This window comes from Leucopleurus acutus, assembly GCF_964270905.1.
Source record: "Leucopleurus acutus genome assembly, chromosome: 4".
Taxonomy (NCBI): Eukaryota; Metazoa; Chordata; class Mammalia; order Artiodactyla; family Delphinidae; genus Leucopleurus; species Leucopleurus acutus.
The window spans coordinates 72,211,822-72,232,517 of record NC_139146.1 but is presented as its reverse complement, the minus strand read 5'-3'; the positions used below and the strand labels follow the sequence as shown (position 1 = coordinate 72,232,517).

At 42.8% G+C, this 20,696-nt stretch overlaps 1 protein-coding gene across 1 annotated transcript in view; it reads right to left on the bottom strand.

Annotated features, from left to right (window-relative positions):
• Nucleotides 1-3,999: 3,999 nt before the first annotated feature.
• Nucleotides 4,000-20,696, bottom strand: part of SPATA18 (spermatogenesis associated 18) — a gene marked incomplete at both ends in the record, with an annotated part of 157,624 nt that continues 140,927 nt past the window's right edge. The window contains one exon of the mRNA XM_082838140.1: nucleotides 4,000-4,133. Within this exon, the coding sequence (XP_082694266.1) occupies nucleotides 4,000-4,133 (134 nt within the window). The remainder of the gene's footprint in view (nucleotides 4,134-20,696) is intronic.

Genomic DNA, 20,696 nt, shown 5'->3' with positions numbered 1-20,696 from the left:
ACTTACGTATCTGGAACGTGTAGTAAAATTCCGAATTCTCTTTTACTGTGTGTATGCTGGTAATTCTAGGCCTACCCTCCCGAGGAAAGCACTGCTAGTAGAGTTTAGATATTTTTCAGTGTCCTTTCAGAATTATACATCAGCCACTAAGTCGGAATGACCAGGCTCCGCCAAATATTACTGAACTGAACAAATCGGGGAAGCTTCCTACACTCCATTATTTCCTAAGTCAGCCTTTTTTGACACTTTGAAAGATGAGGCAGGGAAACTGCTGGTCTCCTGGTAATCATCACCACCTGTTCTCTAAGCAGCCCCCCTACCCCCAGTAACATCTCCCCACAGGAAAGAGAGGGAGGGGAGGAGGGAGAGAGTCAGCCATACGGATTTGGCAGGTCTGCCTGGCGAGTGTCACTTCTGCAGACCCCTCTGCAGGGTCACAGTCTCCTGTTCTGGGAACCAGCCCGCCCTTGGCAAAATTGGGGAATGGCCAACATGTCTTTGAGGCTCCCTATCTCCTTTTCATGCTTTCTCCTAAACCATCTTTCTCAACTTTCTATCTTTCTCAGGCTTCTGGACGCTGCCCAGTGCAACCTCGCTGCCAGGATCTCCTTCTGTAAGATTATCTGGATCATGCCAACAGCCTCTGTTTAGCCTTCCTGCCCCCAACTGCACTCCCTTCAAGGCAACCCTCCACGCTGTGGCAGTTTGAGTTTTGGAAAGTGTAAACCTGACCTCACGACCCGCTTGCACCCAGATTAAAGTCCTTCAAGGATCCCACGCTGCCTGATAAACAGAGTTCAAGTTCCTTGATATTATGCAGACCGGTAGTTCTCAAAGTGTGGTCCCCAGACCAGGAGCAGCATTCCCTGGACCTTCATCCAGACCTACTGAATCAGAAACCCTGGGTGGCGGGGTGGGGATAACAATCTGTGTTTAGCAAGCTCTCCTGGTGATTCCGATGTAAGGTCAAGTTTGAGATGCACTAATGTAGGCAATCCCTGCCCACTGACCCAGACTCGTAGCTCCCTACTGCCCAATATACATCCTATGGTTTAGCCCAAAGATGGCAGAGACTTCACACAATCTGTCAATCATTCCAGGCTTTAGTGTCTACCTGATGTGCTGTGTTGAGGGTGCTGAAGCCTTAGCCTTAGTTTATTGGGCAGGAGAACCGTTCCACAATTGACTATGATGTCTACATGTGTAAGGGATAGGGTATTCATGGCACGATGCCAGGCACTTTCCAGTCTCACTCCAGCCACAGATTTTCAATCCCCCCAATTCACCAAGGCTTGTGTGGCATTGGTTTGATGGAGATACCGGCCACCCTGGCAGAAAAATGTATATTTCAAAAGATGACAACCTGGAGAGGGCTAAATTTAGCCCTAAAGAACCAATCCCTAAGAAGGAATTGAGGGCATTCAGGGTACCAGGGTGGCGTTTGAGGGGAGGGGGGGTGTGCACTGGAGCCCTGTGTACCTACATCCCTTTGTGTGCTTAGCTGTAACTGTTTAGGGACAGGGCTCAGCCCCAGGGCAGAAAGGAGACCCCATGTGAGGCAAGCCAGCCCCCTCATCTGTTGCTGGAGACGGATACTGTGGCCAGGCTCCTGCTCAGGATCCCCAAGTCCTAAGGGGGGATTTAAGTGTGATACTTAATTTTTCCTACACAAAAGGCAGAGGGCAGGGAGGCCAGACGGGGAGGGGCCAGAGGGACTGTAGGAGCCAACACAGCTGGAAGCGATTAAGACCCCGTCTAGAAGGCAGCAGACAGGTAATAGTCTGGGCCCGGTAGAGCTACAGAAAGAAACCTTTGCCCTAGAAGTGTTTGGCATCCCCCTCTGCTATATTTTGACTCAGTGTCTGACATGGCTGTGGAGGTTTCCACAGTGGAAAATGAAAAGCCCTTAGCGAGTAACTTTGCACTCTGAAGTTGGGGGCTATTTCGGATTGCTTCACACACGCAAGGGGCAAGATGCTCCCACCAGACCTACCTGAAGAAAAATATAGTTTAGAATTTCCTCTGAACTTTTTTCCTTTCCTGAAGGCTGAGGTTTAAATTTCCTGCTTGGGACATTCAGCTGCACTTTCTTTCAGATGACTCTACAAGGCATGCTTGGTCCCTCTCCTTGGTCCCCTCATTTCCTCCCTCACCCAGATCTGTCCCAGACTGGCCAGGCAGGATGAGCGTGATGGCAACAAAGCCCCTCTTTTCCTTCTACTTCGAGAGTTTCACACCTTCCTGGACATTATAAATCTAACTCTCATATTTCAGTAAAAAGGGAGCTTTATGTCCCTCTTTGTTACGGGGAAAAAAGTGCCCCTAGGATTTACTTACATGAAATATTCCAGCACAGCCCGCAGTGATTCCCTTGTCATCATACACGAAGGAGGAATGCCAACAAAAATGGGCGTGTGTTTCATCTTAGAAATTTCACCCATGCCCCTCTCCAAAAGAAAGAACAAACTAAGATGCAGAAGCATTTTGAGGAACCCTGCTTGACGCGCTGTTTCCCCTGAATTGAGCGTGCTTTGCAGGAGTACAATCTGTACGCTATTATGCCTAATTTTCTAAGTCTTTGCTAAGTTGTATCAGGCCTACCACCCTGGCTATTAAATGTCACTTAAGACCTAATTAATTTAACTGCTCTGACAAGTTTAAATTTGTTCCAACAGAGACCATAATTTGCCTTTTCCTAACTGATAGTGCTACAGGCATATTTTTAAAAGAACTTCAAAAAATTTAACTAAGCAGTATATGTTCATCATAAAAAAGTCAAAAAATAACAAAAATAAGAAAAATTTTAAAATCACATAATTTTGTCATACAGTTATAAACAGTATAAATACCTTGATGTAAATCCTTCCCCCCCCCTTTTTTTTGTATGTATCATGAGAGGTGATATTTTAAAAACTATTAATGAGTATTTTCTTTTGCATTTTCATGTTCGTGACTCAAATAGGATCTTGCAGACAGTGCATGTAAAAGCCAAGATTTGTTCAAGGAGAGAGGATTTTTTATTGAGATACAATTGACATACAACATTATATTAGCTTCAGGTGTATAACATAGTGATTCAATATTTGTATATACTGTGAAATGATCACAGTAAGTCTAGTTACCATCTGTCACAATACGTAGTTCCAAATTTTATTTCTTGTGACTTTTGAGATCTACTCTCTTAGCAACTTTTAAATATGCAATACAGTATTATCAACCATAGTTACCATGCTCAACATTACATCCCCATGACTTATTTATTTTATAACTGGAAGAGGGGAGAAAGTCAAAAGCCCACATCCATGTGCAAAAAAACTATGGAGAGAAACAGGGAGAAACAGGTGGGATAAGACTTGTAGAGCTCAGTCTCTCTACTTCAAGACAGAGGGATATGTCAGGTAAGATGAGAGGAATCCCAAGGATAGAGGACTTTTGCCCACTTGATAAATCTTAGTTACTCAGCGTAAGGCCGGGTGTGATTTTCTCTAACTATAATCAGTTCCCTGTATCTGCTATTGGAAAATTGCTGCTGTAACCAAGGGACCCGACTGTCCATCATACTCTGATGGCTACCTCAGGAATGAGAAGTAGATGAGGAAAAAGTCTGAAAAACTGGGTATATAGATCCACAAGGGACTCTGTTACCTAAACAGACTGTCCCTAATATGGAAGAGTTGATCAGATTGGACTAAATTTATCCAACCCCCATTTCTACCGAGCAAGGTAGGAAGCTCGTGACGAAAGTCAAATCAATCATCAGTTAGTAAAGAAACTACTGTTTTTTCCCTGCACATCTGAATGTAGTCTGAACGAAGTTTACCACCCCAAAACTTACATAGAAAAGTGTCTGGAAACGCTGGAGCCGGATTAGAAAATGCAGACTGATGATGTAAGCTACTTCTCACCCCGCCCCAGAGATTTGCCGTGCAGACCCCAAATCACTTAGCTGTCCCAAAATACATACCCGGACGTCGGGGGTCCCGGAGGAGGACACTTGAGCTATGTAGGACTGAAGTTCAGACATGAGTGGTAGACGGGGTGGGACAGAGTCAGAGGTTTGATTTCAGGGGGCGACTCCAGGACCTCATGAATGAAGAAGGCTCCAGTGCGGCGGCTGAGGTCAGCAGTAGGGCCTGGAGGTCAGAAGGACGAGGGCGTCAGGGTTAAGGCAGGGCTGGGCCTGAACCCCCTACCACCCAGGCCCCCTGCAGCCACTGTGAGCCCTGTGAAGGAAGGGGTTGGGTTAAGGGGTACACGAAATCCAGGGAAGGGCATTAGATCCCCAACCTCTTAAAAGCAATTCAAAAATCCCCAAAGTCTGAACAAGAAAAGTTATTTCCAACTTGGACACAAACTCATTTAGTAGGAAAACCTCACCTATACTAAACTGAAGGTCTTTATGGGTTTCTATTTATCCCACTTAGTATGAATATTCTCATATTTCACTGAAGAAATAGTAATAACCCCACACCAGGGGTGTTATGGAATACACAGCACATTCACCACATTATCTCTCTCAAGTCTGAAAAATTCTGAATTTGATATACATCTGGCCATGAGTTTCAGATAAGGGATTTATATCATGTATTTCAGAATTGTCCTTGCCACCCATGCAATGCACAGTCTTAAGTGAGTAAAATTCTCTTTGCTGTCCCGGCATTAGATTTTCTCTAATACTCTCAACGAGGTTATAGAGTTTCATCTAACAGACACAACTGACATTTATTTTCTTTATCTGGTTTTTTAATGCTGATTTAATGGATAAAGAAACATTTAGCCAACTTTTTATTTCCAGTTTATGAGGAAGCAGGAAATGCCATTATTTTTTTCCAGTTTTGATTTACTTTCTTTTTTTTTTTTTACTTTCCTTTTTATGCTTTATTCAGATTGTATGGAGGAGCGATGTTATAATACTGTAGATGGATAGCTAATTATTTTGCAACACTATTTAGGGATGCACTTTGGAACCGTATAATCAGGATAGAGATTGTGAAGGAGAGGAGATTAAGACTGAGTGTCTGCTACAAGCCACACTTTCTCCCCTACCATTTAATGTAATCCTCTTTGCATTTGCCGTTTCGTTTATTTACTGTAATCCTCATGAAATGATACAATGGTAATTTTACCACTACTCTTTAATGTAAGCCTCATGAAAAGTTTGTCAAGTAATATTCCCATTTGTGTAGTTGAGTAAACTAAAGCTCAGAGAGGTTAAGTAAGTCGCCTAAGGTCACAGGCAGTAAGTAGCAGAGCCAGGATTCCCTGTCTCATTCTTTCTAAAGAACAGTGGTTTCCTAGCTTGTCTCAATACCATTGGTCTTGTCTACCATCAGTGGCCCCCTCCACTTGCCTTGAATCCCTCCTCCAATACATCTTTCCAATGCTCATTTCTGTTCAGGGAACCTTCCTGCTGAAAATTCTCCAGTGGTCTCCTACTGCCCTCAGAATAATATCTAACCTCCTTATTCTGGTATAGAATACCATTTATGATTTGACCCTTTCCCACATTGCTACCTCCATCTCCAAGCTACAAAGAACTACTTGTCATTTCCTAAAATGTCTGTTCACTCTTCTTACTTGCACAAATTATTTCCTCTACCCAGAAGACTTCCCACTGCCTTTTCCCCAATCCTCCTTACTAATTAACTCTCATCTCCACGCCACCATAGTCTAACCAAGACTACTGCAGAAGCTACTTCATAGATCTCTCTGCTCCTACTCTCATCCACCCCATACATTTCCCCCAATCCATTCTCCTGAGAGGAGCATATGTGTGGTTTAAGGCATAAACCAGATCTGTCACTCTTCTGCCCCTCGATGGCCTACACTTACCATGGTTCACAAGGCCCAGCAAGGCCTGACCCAGCTCACCTGTCCACCCTTCCCCTTGAGTACCAATGCTCCCTCCACGCTGGCCTCCTTCCTGTCTCTCGTCACCACCTCAGGGCCTTTGAGCTTGCTGTTCTCTTGGTCGGGAATGCCCTATTTCTTTGCATGGCTAGGTGCTTCTCAACCTTTGGGTCTCAGCTTAAATAAAGCCTCTTCAGAGAGCCCTTTGCTGACTGTCCTTCCACACATTCTAAATTCAAGAGTGCCGTTCTCCCTGGCTGCCACCGCTGCTGTTCTCCATCACAGTATCCCATTTATATCCTTCCCTGGGCCATAGCCATGGTCATTTGATGTACTTGTTTGTGTATTTATTATTGCTCTTTCCCACCAGACTATCATTCTATTCTCAGCACCTGGGCATCGTGTGCAGCCCAAATCTGTATTTGTGGAATAGAAGAGTGAATGAATGAATGAATGAATGGTTCCGCCACAGCCCAGCACAAGCATCACCTCATTGCAGAAGCTTTCCCTGACCCCTCCCAGCTAAACTGGGCTTCTTATTACAGATATTGATTTTCTCACACTTCTCCCCATCCCCCAGGCCGGTTGACCATGAAGAGAAAAGACAGTGTGTATGTTCTTCGCGCCAACCACGGTGCCTGGTGCAGATGGTGAGGGGTCCATAAATGTCTCTTGAATTAATGAGGAGTGAATCCATGAAAAGAAAACAAAAACTGCCACTTTCCATGACAGCTCACAGCTCCAACCACAGTCACCTCCGCCTCATTCTCTCCGGTAACCCTGCTCCAGTGCAGCGCCTGGCACCAGGAAGGTATTCAGGAATATTTGTTAAGTGGAGGGATAAATATGTTTTTAAAAGAAAAAGACCTGCAGGGCTTATCTTTGTATTAGCAATTTCCCTTTCACAAAACTTTGCTTAAGCTTTGCCTTCATGGCATTTTTGTCACTTACCAAGAAGAATATGACTTTTCTGAATCTAAAAATATTGTAAGCATTTTTTTCTTCTAGCCTTGGTCCTCTTGACATTCTTTGGATAACTCCACATTAATCCACCTATTCATTTATCCACGTACATTTTCCCAGAGTTCCCAGAGGCCCAAGCTCAACTGTCTACACCGGAGCACTCTTTACTGAAAGATCCCAAAGCACAGAGCAACTCTTCAGCTTACCGGGCAAGAAGGACTTAGCCCTTATTACATTAAGGAACTGAGACCCAAGAAATGGGAGAGGATGAAGCTCTTAGGATTTCGAGTCCCCACTTCTAGCCCTGGTCTGGTGGACACAGTTCACCCTGGCCCATTACTTCCTCGGAAGCCATCAGGAGTCACTACACGTGGCCACTTTCTTCGGCTTCTCTCCTCGCTCTGCCCCACCCTGGCCCCACCTCCCCTCCTCAGTGTGCGATTGACCCTACTGGCCTCCCCAGCAAAAGAAAGAGTATCTGGAAATTCTGGGAAGCCCAAACTAGTGTTTTCTTGGATACGGTATTCTTAAAAGTTCAATGGAAAACCACATATAACTTTTTTTTTTTCCATTTGTTTTCTGATTTTAAAATAATACCTGTTCATTTTTGTAAATATCAGAAAATACAAAAAGAACAATGAAGAAAATTAGGCACCAGCAATACCATGCCACAGAAATAACTACTATGAATATTTGTAACATTTCCTTCTACTTAATATAATCATATTCAAACTTCTGTGTGTATCTTTTTTTTTCAATATCTTTATTGGAGTATAATTGCTTAGCAATATTGTATTAGTTTCTGCTGTATAACTCCTTTTTTTGGTCTTTTTTTTAACATCTTTATTGGACTATAATTGCTTTACAATGGTGGGTTACTTTCTGCTTTATAACAAAGCAAATCAGTTATGTCCTCATATATGTATGTCCCCATATCTCTTCCCTCTTGCGTCTCCCTCCCTCCCACCTTCCCTATCCCACCCCTTTAGGTGGTCACAAAGCACCGAGCTGATCTCCCTGGGCTATGCGGCTGCTTCCCACGAGCCATCTATTTTACGTTTGGTAGTGTATATATGTCCATGCCACTCTCTCACTTCATCCCAGCTTACCCTTCCCCCTCCCCGTATCCTGAAGTCCATTCTCTAGTAGGTCTGTGTCTTTATTCCCATCTTGCCCCTAGGTTCTTCATGACCATTTTATTTTTATTTTTTTAGATTCCATATATATGTGTTAGCATACGGTATTTGTTTTTCTCTTTCTGACTTACTTCACTCTGTATGACAGACTCTAGGTCCATCCACCTCACTACAAATAACTCAGTTTCATTTCTTTTTATGGCTGAGTAATATTCCATTGTATATATGTGCCACATCTTCTTTATCCATTCATCTGTTGATGGACACTTAGGTTGCTTCCATGTCCTGGCTATTGTAAATAGAGCTGCAATGAACATTGTGGTACATGATTCTTTTTGAATTATGGTTTTCTCCGGGTATATGCCCAGTAGTGGGATTGCTGGGTCATAAGGTAGTTCTACTTTTAGTTTTTTAAGGAACCTCCATACTGTTCTCCATAGTGGCTGTATCATTTTACATTCCCACCAACAGTGCAAAAGTGTTCCCCTTTCTCCACACCCTCTCCAGCATTTTGTAGATTTTTTGATGATGGCCATTCTGACCAGTGTCAGGGAGCCTGATTCCTCCAGCTCTGTTTTTCGTTCTCAAGATTGCTTTGGCTATTTGGGGTCTTTTGTGCTTCCATACAAATTGTGAAATCTTTTGTTCTCGTTCTGTGAAAAATGCCATTGATAGTTTGATAGGGATTGCATTGACTCTGTAGATTGCTTTGGGTAGTATAGTCATTTTCACAATGTTGATTCTTCCAATCCAAGAACATGGTATATCTCTCCATCTATTTGTATCATCTTTAATTTCTTTCATCAGTGTCTTATAATTTTCTGCATACAGGTCTTTTGTCTCCATAGGTAGGTTTATTTCTAGATATTTTATTCTTTTTGTTGCAATGGTAAATTGGAGTGTTTTCTTAATTTCTCTTTCAGATTTTTCATCATTAGTGTATAGGAATGCAAGAGACTTCTGTGCATTAATTTTGTATCCTGCTACATTACCAAATTGATTGATTGCTCTAGTAGTTTTGTGGTAGCATCTCTAGGGTTCTCTAAGTATAGTATCATGTCACCTACAGACAGTGACAGCTTTACTTCTTCTTTTCCGATTTGGATTCCTTTTATTTCTTTTTCTTCACTGATTTCTGTGGCTAAAACTTCCAAAACTATGTTGAATAATAGTGGTGAGATTAGGAAGCCTTGTCTTGTTCCTGATCTTAGTAGAAATGGTTTCAGTTTTTCACCATTGAGGATGATGTTGGCTGTGGGTTTGTCATATATGGCCTTTATTATGTTAAGGAAAGTTCCCTCTATGCCTACTTTCTGGAGGGTTTTTACCATAAATGGGTGTTGAATTTGTCCAAAGCTTTCTCTGCATCTATTGAGATGATCATATGGTTTTAATCCTTCAATTTTTAATATGATGTATCACATTGATTGATTTGTGTATATTGAAGATTCCTTGCACTCCTGGAATAAACCCCACTTGATCATGGTGTATGATCCTCTTAATGTGCTGCTGGATTCTGTTTGCTAGTATTTTGTTGAAGATTTTTGCATCTATGTTCATCAGTGATATTGGCCTGTAGTTTTCTTTCTTTGTGACATCTTTGTCTGGTTTTGGTATCAGGGTGATGGTGGCCTCATAGAATGAGTTTGGGAGTGTTCCTCCCTCTGCTACGATTTGGAAGAGTTTGAGAAGGACAGGTGTTAGCTCTTCTCTAAATTTTTGATAGAATTCGCCTGTGAAGCCCTCTGGTCCTGGGCTTTTATTTGTTGGAAGATTTTTAATCACAGTTTCAATTTCAGTGCTTGTGATTGGTCTGTTCATATTTTCTATTTCTTCCTGGTTCAGTCTCGGAAGGTTGTGCATTTCTAAGACTTTGTCCATTTCTTCCAGGTTGTCCATTTTATTGGCAAATACTTGCTTGTAGTAATCTCTCATAATTCTTTGTATTTCTGCAGTGTCAGTTGTTACTTCTCCTTTTTCATTTCTAATTCTATTGATTTGAGTCTTCTCCCTTTTTTCTTGGTGAGTCTTGCTAATGGTTTGTCAATTTTGTTTATCTTCTCAAAGAACCAGCTTTTAGTTTTGTTGATCTTTGCTATCGTTTCCTTCATTTCTTTTTCATTTATTTCTGATCTGATCTTTATGATTTCTTTCCTTCTGCTAACTTTGGGGTTTTTTCATTCTTCTTTCTCTAATTGCTTTAAGTGTAAGGTTAGGTTGTTTATTTGAGATGTTTCTTGTTTCTTAGGGTAGGATTGTATTGCTACAATCTTCCCTCTTAGAACTGCTTTTGCTGCATCCCATAGGTTTTGGGTAATCAAGTTTTCACTGTCATTTGTTTCTAGGTATTTTTTGATTTCCTCTTTGAGTTCTTCAGTGATCTCTTGGTTATTAAGTAGTGTATTGTTTAGCCTCCATATTTTGTATTTTTTACAATTTTTTCCTGTAATTAATATCTAGTCTCATAGCATTGTGGTCAGAGAAGATACTTGATATGATTTCAATTTTCTTAAATTTACCAAGGCTTGATTTGTGAACCAAGATATCCTGGAGAATGTTCCATGAGCACTTGAGAAGAATGTGTATTCTGTTGTTTTTTGGATGGAATGTCCTATAAATATCAATTAAGTCCATCTTGTTTAATGTATCATTTAAAGCTTGTGTTTCCTTATTTATTTTCATTTTGAATGATCTGTCCATTGGTGAAAGTGGGGTGTTAAAGTCCCCTACTATGATTGTGTTACTGTCGATTTCCCCTTTTATGGCCATTAGTATTTGCCTTATGTATTGAGGTGCTCCTGTGTTGGGTGCATAAATATTTACACTTCTTATATCTTCTTCTTGGATTGATCCCTTGATCATTATGTAGTGTCCTTCTTTGTCTCTTGTAATAGTCTTTGTTTTAAAGTCTATTTTGTCTGATATGAGAATTGCTACTCCAGCTTTCTTTTCATTTCCATCTGCATGGAATATCTTTTTCCATCCCCTCACTTTCAGTCTGTATGTGTCCCTAGGTCTGAAGTGGGTCTCTTGTAGACAGCATATATATGGGTCTTGTTTTTGTATCCATTCAGCCAGTCTACGTCTTTTGGTTGGAGCATTTAATCTATTTACATTTAAGGTAGTTATCGATATGTATGTTCCTATTACCATTTTCTTAACTGTTTTGGTTTTGTTATTGTAGGTCTTTTCCTTCTCTTGTGTTTCTTGCCTAGAAAAGTTCCTTTAGCATTTGTTGTAAAGCTGGTTTGGTGGTGCTGACTTCTCTTAGGTTTTGCTTGTCTGTATAGGTTTTAATTTCTCTGTGAAATCTGAATGAGATCTTTGCTGGGTAGAGTAATCTTGGTTGTAGGTTTTTCCCTTTCATCACTTTAAATATGTCCTGCCAGTCCCTTCTGGCTTGCAGAGTTTCTGCTGAAAGATCGGCTGTTAACCTTATGGGGATTCCCTTGTGTGTTATTTGGTTTTTTTCCCTTGCTGCTTTTAATATGCTTTCTTTGTATTTAATTTTTGATAGTTTGATTAATATGTGTCTTGGCATGTTTCTCCTTGGATTTATCCTGTATGGGACTCTCTGTGCTTCCCGGACTTGAGTAACTATTTCCTTTCCCATATTAGGGAAGTTTTCAACTATAATCTCTTCAAATATTTTCTCAGTCCCTTTCTTTTTCTCTTCTTCTTCTGGGACCCCTATAATTCAAATGTTGGTGCATTTAATGTTGTTCCAGAGGTCTCTGAGACTGTTCTCAATTCTTTTCATTCTTTTTTCTTTATTCCACTCTGTGGTAGTTATTTCCACTATTTTATCTTCCAGGTCACTTATCCGTTCTTCTGCCCCAGTTATTCTGCTATTGATCCCTTCTAGAGATTTTCAAATTTCATTTATTGTGTTGTTCATCACTGTTTGTTTGCTCTTTAGCTCTTCTAGTTCCGTGTTAAACATTTCTTGTATTTTCTCCATTCTATTTCCAAGATTTTGGATCATCTTTACTATCATTATTCTGAATTCTTTTTCTGGTAGACTGCCTATTTCCTCTTCATTTGTTAGGTCTGCTGGGTTTTTATCTTGCTCCTTCATCTGCTGTGTGTTTCTCTGTCTTCTCATTTTGCTTAACTTACTGTGTTTGGGGTCTCCTTTTTGCAGGCTGCAGGTTCGTAGCGCCTGTTGTTTTTGGTGTCTTTGCCCAGTGGCTAAGGTTGGTTCAGTGGGTTGTGTAGGCTTCCTGGTGGAGGGGACTAGTGCTTGTGTTCAGGTGCATGAGGCTGGATCTTGTCTTTCTGGTGGGCAGGTCCACATCTGGTGGTGTGTTTTGGGGTGTCTGTTGCCTTATTATGATTTTAGGCAGCCTCTCTGCTAATGGATGGGGTTGTGTTCCTGTCTTGCTAGTTGTTTGGCATAGGGTGTCCAGCACTGTAGCTTGCTGGTCATTGAATGGAGCTAGGTCTTGGCTTTGAGATGGAAATCTCTGGGAGATTTTTGCTGTTTGATATTACGTGGAGTTGGGAGGTCTCTTGTGGACCAGTGTCCTGAACTTGGTCCTCCCACCTCAGAGGCACAGCCCTGACGCCTGGCTGGAGCACCACGAGCCTGTCATCCACACAGCTCAGAATAAAAGGGAGAAAAAAAAGAAAGAAAGAAAGAAAGAAAGAAGAAGATAAAATAAAATAATTAAAATAAAAAGGAAAAATAATTATTAAAAAAATTTTTTTAAGTAATAAAAAAAAAAAAGAAAGAAGAGAGCAACCAAACTAAAAAATCCACCAATGATAACAAGTGCTAAAAACTATACTAAAAAAACAAACAAACACAAAAAAACCCGACAGAACCCTAGGACAAATGGTAAAAGTAAAGCTATACAGAGAAATTCACACACATAACCATAAACATACACACTCACAAAAAGAGAAAAAGGGAAAAAAAAATATATATATATATATTGCTGCTCCCAAAGTCCACGTCCTCAATTCAGGATGATTCGTTGTCTATTCAGGTTTCCACAGATGCAGGGTACATCGAGTTGATTGTGGAGCTTTAATCCGCTGCTTCTGAGGCTGCTGGGAGAGATTTCCCTTTGTCTTCTTTGTTCTCACAGCTTCCGGGGTTCAGCTTTGGATTTGGCCCCGCCTCTCCGTGTAGGTCTCCGGAGGGCGTCTGTTCTTCGCTCAGACAGGAGGGGGTTAAAGGAGCAGCTGACTTGGGGGCTCCGGCTCACTCAGGCCGGGGGGAGGGAGGGGCACGGAGTGCGGGGCGAGCCTGCGGTGACAGAGGCCGGTGTGACGTTGCACCAGCCTGAGGCGCGCCGTGCGTTCTCCCCGGGAAGTTGTCCCTGGATCACGGGACCCTGGCAGTGGCGGGCTGCACAGGCTCCCGGAAGGGGGTTGTGGATAGTGACCTGTGCTCACACACAGGCTTCTTGGTGGCTGCAGCAGCCTTAGCGTCTCATGCCCGTCTCTGGGGTCCGCGCTTTTAGCCACGGCTTGCACCGGTCTCTGGAGCTCCTTGATGCGGCGCTCTTAATCCCCTCTTCTCGCGCACCAGGAAACAAAGAGGGAAGAAAAAGTCTCTTGCCTCTTCGGCAGCTCCAGACTTTTCCCCGGACTCCCTCCTGGCTAGCCGTGGTGCACTAACCCCCTGCAGGCTGTGTTCTTGCCACCAACCCCAGTCCTCTCCCTGCGCTCAGACCGAAGCCCGAGCCTCACCTCCCAGCCCCGCCCGCCCCGGCGGGGGAGCAGACAAGCCTCTCGGGCTGGTGAGTGCCGGTTGGCACCGATCCTCTGTGCGGGAATCTCTCGCTGTGCCCTCCGCACCCCTGTTTCTGTGCTCTCCTCCGCGACTCTGAAGCTTCCCCCCTCCGCTCCCCGCAGTCTCTGCCCGCAAAGGGGCTTCCCAGTGTGTGGAAACCTTTCCTCCTTCAAAGCTCCCTCCCACTGGTGCAGGTCCCGTCCCTATTCTTTTGTCTCTGTTTATTCTTTTTTCTTTTGCCCTACCCAGCTATGTGGGGAGTTTCTTGCCTTTTGGGAGGTCTGAGGTCTTCTGCCAGTGTTCAGTAGGTGTTCTGTAGGAGCTGTTCCACATGTAGATGTATTTCTGATGTATTTGTGGGGAGGAAGGTGATCTCTACGTCTTACTCCTCCACCATCTTGAAGCTCCTCCCTCTATGTGTATGTTGTTGAATTCTTTCTCTTCACTGTTTAGGTGCTCAATAAATGAATGAATATGTAGTTTGACTTTTTCTCCAAAAGTGAGCTCATACGGTATATACTGTTTTGTTATCTAAAACCTAAAATCTATTTAATGACAACATCATATCAAGAACATTATTTCATTGAACATCTTTTTCTACAAAAATATTTTTAATAATTTAAAAGAATTTTCATTGGATTCCTTTAAAATATAGCTGCCTGGGCTTCCCTGGTGGCGCAGTGGTTGAGAGTCCTCCTGCCGATGCAGGGGACACGGGTTCGTGCCCCGGTCCGGGATGATCCCACATGCTGCGGAGCAGCTGGGCCCGTGAGCCATGGCCACTGAGCCTGCGCTCCACAATGGGAGGGGCCACAACGGTGAGAGGCCCACGTGCCGCAAAAATAAAATAAAATAAAATAAAATATAGCTGCCTAATTTTCTAAAGTGTAGGTAAAAGTTTTTAAGCAATCCCTCATTGTTGAAAGATTTAGATACTTTTTGCCTTTCTTTTTCCATTAAAAATAACACTACAAGGAGCAGTGTTGCCCATTGATCTTTGTGGGTATATCTGATTATTTCTATAGTATCCATTCCTAGTGGTGGAATTATCAGAGTGAGGGTTACATATGTTTAACATTTGTGATGTGTATTGGCACCTTGTCCTCCAGAAGACTTGCCCAATTTATCCTCCCCAGCAGTGAGGCATGGGGGTGCCTTAGTGTTGCCTGAAGTTAAATGCTTTTGAAATATCATTTATATTATTCCAGTGTAGTGTTATCGAAGCAAGATGCCTTTACTACTTCATCTGCTTCTTCAGCTTGAACATAAATAAATTGCTCTAAGTAGTGGCATTTTTCTTGTAAAGGGAATGTTTGCTGCTAACAGATCTTCCTGTCAACTAGAGGAAAAGCTCCCCATCCCCAGTGTTAGATGATGAGCATCTTGCAGATTCGTGGGCATCCTCAGTCTGCTTTTGGTCAAGACTTTGCTGATTCCTGGTTTTAGTTCAGATGAAAACAGATAATGGCATCTGCTTCCAGTTCCCCTTACAGGAGGCTGAGCTTCTGCAGGATTCCATGTGCCTTTGGGATAACACAGGTGGAACGTGGGCTGTACCTCAAGACATGGTCACCTCTGAGGTATCCAGCTAGCCTGTGAGGCCTGTGTCAGAGACCTCCTCAACAAAGAGTCCCACCCAGGGCCTGAATGTCCCCAACCAAACCCTTTCCTTCCTACCTGCCACAGATACCAGTCCTTCTGTTTTATAGTAAGTTTGTTCAGTCTATTCTTGCCTGTGATCTTTTTTATTTTTATTTATTTATTTTTTTTGCAGTACACGGGCCTCTCACTGTTGTGGCCTCTCCCTTTGCGGAGCACAGGCTCCAGACGTGCAGGCTCAGCGGCCATGGCTCATGGGCCCAGCCGCTCCATGGCATGTGGAATCGCCGGGGCATGAACCCGTGTCCCCTGCATCGGCAGGCGGACTCCCAACCACTGCACCACCAGGGAAGCCCTCTAAGTACCCATTTTTAAAATCAATATTCTGTTAGTATATTTAAAAATTCCATTTCTATGTTTTAATTTTAATTTCATTAGTATATTATAATCAATTAAATATTAGTAGCTATATACTCATACCTCCATATTAGTAGATGCCTGATACTGATTGCTGCTTGAGGAAATAGCTCTCTGTCGAATATTTTCTAATATTTTATGTGGTATTATGAAGATGACTTGTCATTCTCTTCCATTATCTGCATCCTACCTTACAGCTCTCATCCCATTGTTTTGCTAAATGAATTATTTTCCCCATTCTTTTGCTAAAAGGAAGATCATTTTGTTTAGTGCTTTATAGAAAGTGACTAATTACAAAGACAGAGGAAAATAGGCTTCTTCACTGCCTTCCAACAGAGGACATGAAATGGACCAGGAGAAATCAAAAACTCTAAAACGATGTGAACACTCATCTGAATATTTTATCCATTGGGAACCTGGCCCCATGAGGCTCCAGCTTAGAGGAGCTAATAGAACACAGATGGAAAAAGCTCTACCCTGGCCTCAACAGCTACACAGGGCAGGGCCTTGGGAAAGGCTCTGGAGTGGCATTGGCCCGCCCCACTGGCCTGGAAGCTTGGAGGCTGACCTTTCAGAGGGATGTAGCCCCCTCAGAAAAAAGAGGGCTGCTCCCTGACACCTTCAGAACTGACTAGTGTGGCTGGAAGCTCTGCAGGCACATTTCCTTGCTGCAGTGAGAGTCTAGGGGGGGCATCGTGCAGCTGTGAGAGCTCATAAAGCCAGTACGGTGACTTCATCTCTGGCCGGCAAGCAGAATGTTGACACAGAGCGGGAGCCGCCAGCTAGAGCTAAATAGGGGTGAGCAGGAAAGCCTGGGAAGGACTGGAGCGTCGCCTGTGCGTGTTAAAAACCGCACCCTGCCAAGAATGGAATCATTTTGCTATAAAGCAACAGTATCTTGCATAAGCATTGAAGGAACTGGTAAGTATGCAGGCCCCTGACCCAGGTTTTATTTAACAGATGCCCAGTGTCCTTCATCTGGCTCCTCGATGGCTGGCTGGGCCCCCCTAGGACAGGGAGTTCATTTGTTTTAAGTTGGTTTCAATCAACCCCTAATGTTGAGGGGTGTGTGTGTGTGTGTGTGTGTGTGTGTGTGTGTGTGTGTGTGTGTGTTTAGTAATATCTATTTAAGTAGGAAGCTTGAGAGGTCTTCCCCTTCAGAACATCTACAGAACGTAAAAATTCTCTTGCTTTGGCAGGAGAAATTTGGACTTACATAGAGCATATAATCTGTGGTGAGGGTTGGTTCTGAAAATGCTGTTGGTGGTTGTGTTTTTGACATTGGATAGCTAGGCATGTAAGGCCAAGTTCTCTCATATGGTCACATGGTTTTTCCATAGATCATGTTACCATGCTATTTAGGGCAATACCTTGAAATAGTCATTCATTTTTGGACCTTGTGATAGGTGCATATCTATTTGAATTCTAATTTCTGAATACTGGATTATATTTTATAAACTCCAGGGCAATATGTTGTTTAAAAGATACTTTGTGAGTCCTTTTGTTTGGTGGGCCTGGGAGAATAAACATTTACATTCCTCGGACAAAAGAAATATTCTATTATAATAGTGGACAATCTTATTATTCATAAACGTCAGAATGCGTCAATGTTATTTGCAAAGTCCTTCAATGTTTTTTCAAAATAGCAATATATTTTTCCTATCACTTGTTAATGCTACATTCCATCTCATAATATTTTTCAAAGGCTATTTTTAAAAAACGAAGATATCAAGGGACAGCTTTCAAAGCATCCATGTAGTAAATATTGGCAATGTTTTCCACTCGTTGCTCCAAGTGTTTTCATGAAGCCATGAAGTCCCTGATACATTCTGGGCACTACAAATCGACCATACCTGCTCTTCTCTAGGTATTTCCAGTTAGAAAGTCATTTAAAGCAAGGCTTGCAAACTAGCTCTTAGTTACTCATACGTCATGGTTAATCTGCTGTCGCACAGCTGACCTTCAGTACCAGTGGGATGTCACCAGGGCTATCCCCTTCTCAACTCTAGGGTTAAGTGAGTCTCCTTTAGAGTGTAAGTCAGAATTCTCTATGAGCCAGCCTGCAAAATCCCTAGAGAGCTGCTGTGAGAAGAAGAGTCTTCATATAAGAAACAACCGTAGCAAAGATGGAAGGAAGGTGGGGCGGTAATTAGCGATCTTTGCTGCATACACTCCACTTCGACAGATGAGAAAACTGAGGCCCAGAAGAGTTACCTGCTTAGCTTCAAGAGTTGTAACTATTTAAACACCCATTGGAGGCAAAAGGCATGCTTTTCTTTCTATTATTCAACATGTATTTGTTCCCCAAGCGCTGAATATCTTCTATGAACCGAGCCTACATCAGTGCCATGGAGAAGTGGATGGAAGCCGGGCTTTGGAGAGGATTTGCGTCCAGTGAGGCAGATGGCCAGGAGCCAGGTGATAAGCATTGCTGTGTTTTGCTGCTGCTGTTTCTCTTACTATAGTTTCCTTCTTCTTGGATCTAAATTCAAATTGTTACTTATCCTTGGAACAACTCCGTTTTTCCATCCCCTCCTGGTTACCAAGAGACTATATATTACGCCCAAATGTTCCTACGTTTATTTTCACAGGAGCCAGTAGTGACCTGTCTGAGGGTCATAAGCTTTGAATTGTCTTTCTGGTGGTGATGGTGAGTTTGCATGAAGACATTGGCACTCATTCTGTCCACCTTTTAATTAAGGATGCCTTTCAAATAACAAAACTCCATAAATATTGACAAACTGGCCCAGTTTGGAGCACAATCTGGACTTTGAAATGGAAAAGACCCAAGATTACAATAGAGTAAAGAGAGGAAGAGCTACAGAAAGGGGTTGGATGGTCATTTGCAGCTGTCTAGTTCATTCTGTTTGATCGAATTCCCTCATTTGGGTGAGGCCAAAGCTGTATGCATACTTAGCCGCACTCCTCGCCTCATTTTAGAGCACCACCCTTGTTTTTCTTTCTCCTTTCATTCCTCTTTCAATTTACGTTTTCCTGCTATATATTTGAATCCCTTGAAGCCTCCTTAAATTTTTTCTGGAACAAGGCAAAATATAAATTAATCAATAGGTAAAGATTTTTCTGCCAGTGACGACAAGCCCATTGGGGACAGGGCCACATGCTTTTTTTTGTTTGTTTTTTTTGAGGTACGCGGGCCTCTCACTGTTGTGGCCTCTCCCGTTGCGGAGCACAGGCTCTGGACGCGCAGGCTCAGCAGCCATGGCTCACGGGCCCAGCCGCTCCGCGGCATGTGGGATCTTCCCGGACCGGGGCATGAACCCGTGTCCCCTGCATCAGCAGGCGGACTCTCAACCACTGCGCCACCAGGGAAGCCCCACATATTTTTTAATATCACAGAAGGCCTTGCACATACTTGGAGCTCAACAAGCCTGACTGATTTAAACTTGATAATTCCAGGAGTGGTGGTCTATAGTGTCCCTTTAGAAAGTTTAGAGAAGAATTTTAAGAAAACAAATCAACTAGCAGAATATATATAATTATATTGTCCAGTGAAATCTTTAGTCTCATAAACCTATGAAAGTAAACTGGATTGGATTGAAGGGTCAGACTGAAATCTTTTATTATGTCCAGCATTAATTTTAGTACATCTTACAGATGGTGACACAGATTCTATTTTTTTGTTGTTGTTGTTTTTTGGGGTTTGCCTATATTTTCTAAAACACATCCTGAATCCTTCACCTCTCCCCATCCTCGCTTCCACAATGCTGCATGCTGGTTGCAGCCCCATCACCTGTTACCTCGATGACCCAATGGCCTCCTACTGGTGACCCTGCTGCCTCTAGTCCCTCTCATGCATTCTCCTTACAGCAGCCAGAGAGGTCTTTAAGAGCTGCAATCTGGATGTGTTGCTTCCCTGCCCCATTACCTTCCATGGCTCCCTATTGCTCTGTGGATAAATATCTTCTTGTGTGACCTGCAAGGCCTAACGTGACGACAGCAGCCTTTCTCAGTTCCTAAGACGCTCCACAGTCCTGGCCTCAGTGCCTTTACGCGTGTTCTCCTCTCTGTGGAGGAGACTCTGAACTTAGCCTTAGGGCTTGGCTTCCTCAGAGAGGTCTGCCCCGGCTCCTCAGATTGATAAAGAAATGCTGATTATTCGCTGTCATTCTTCACTATGCTTTTCATGCACAGGATTGATGACAACCAGAATGAAACAACTATTTGGAGCACAGTGTCTGCTTTCCCTTGCTGGACCGGAAGCTCTCCAAAGGCAGGCACGCTTGCCTATCTTGCTCACTACTTTATCCAGAGCAACTAGCCCGGCACATAGTAGGTGCTTCATACATGTTTGTTGAGTGTATGAAAAAATACAAATGGTAAAAGAATCAGACCCTGATGTCTGGCATCCCGATAAAACCTTTGAGTTTGGAAAGATGTTTAAGGCATGGCCGGAGCTGGAAATTAAAGAGGAGGGCTGAGTTGGGAGTGATGTGGTGAAGGTATACGTGAAACAGGTTCCACAGGCCCTGAGAAGCTGATCAGAATGTGAGCTGAATGAGGATCCTTGTGAACATTGAGTAGAGAGTCCCCAAATCCGAGCCCGGGGTCTTTTCCTCAGTTGGGGAAAAAAAAAGGCCTATCCGATCTTCCCCACTTGCTAAGCCTGCACGTAAATGCCTTGATTTACTTTTGCATCCTATTTTGCACATTGTAGATAAATCTGTGATTATCTTCTAGGAATTCTACTAGGTTGAAGCCAACACACTAAATAAGTCACAGGTCACGATTCCTTTTAGAAATAATCACAAGTTGAATTTCACTTCACCTTTTCCTGGCTAACCTTTGGAATTTCGACTTATTTCTTAGCATCTCAGGATAAATTAAGAGCTTTGGGAAATGAAAAGCAGCATCTATGGTTTGAGAAATGCAGGCATCAGCCATAAGAAACAAAGCATCCACGTAATTCTCAATGTTACTGTTCTTTGGAGTCCCAGAGCTAACCTCACTGCATCTTCTTTTTCTTTCTT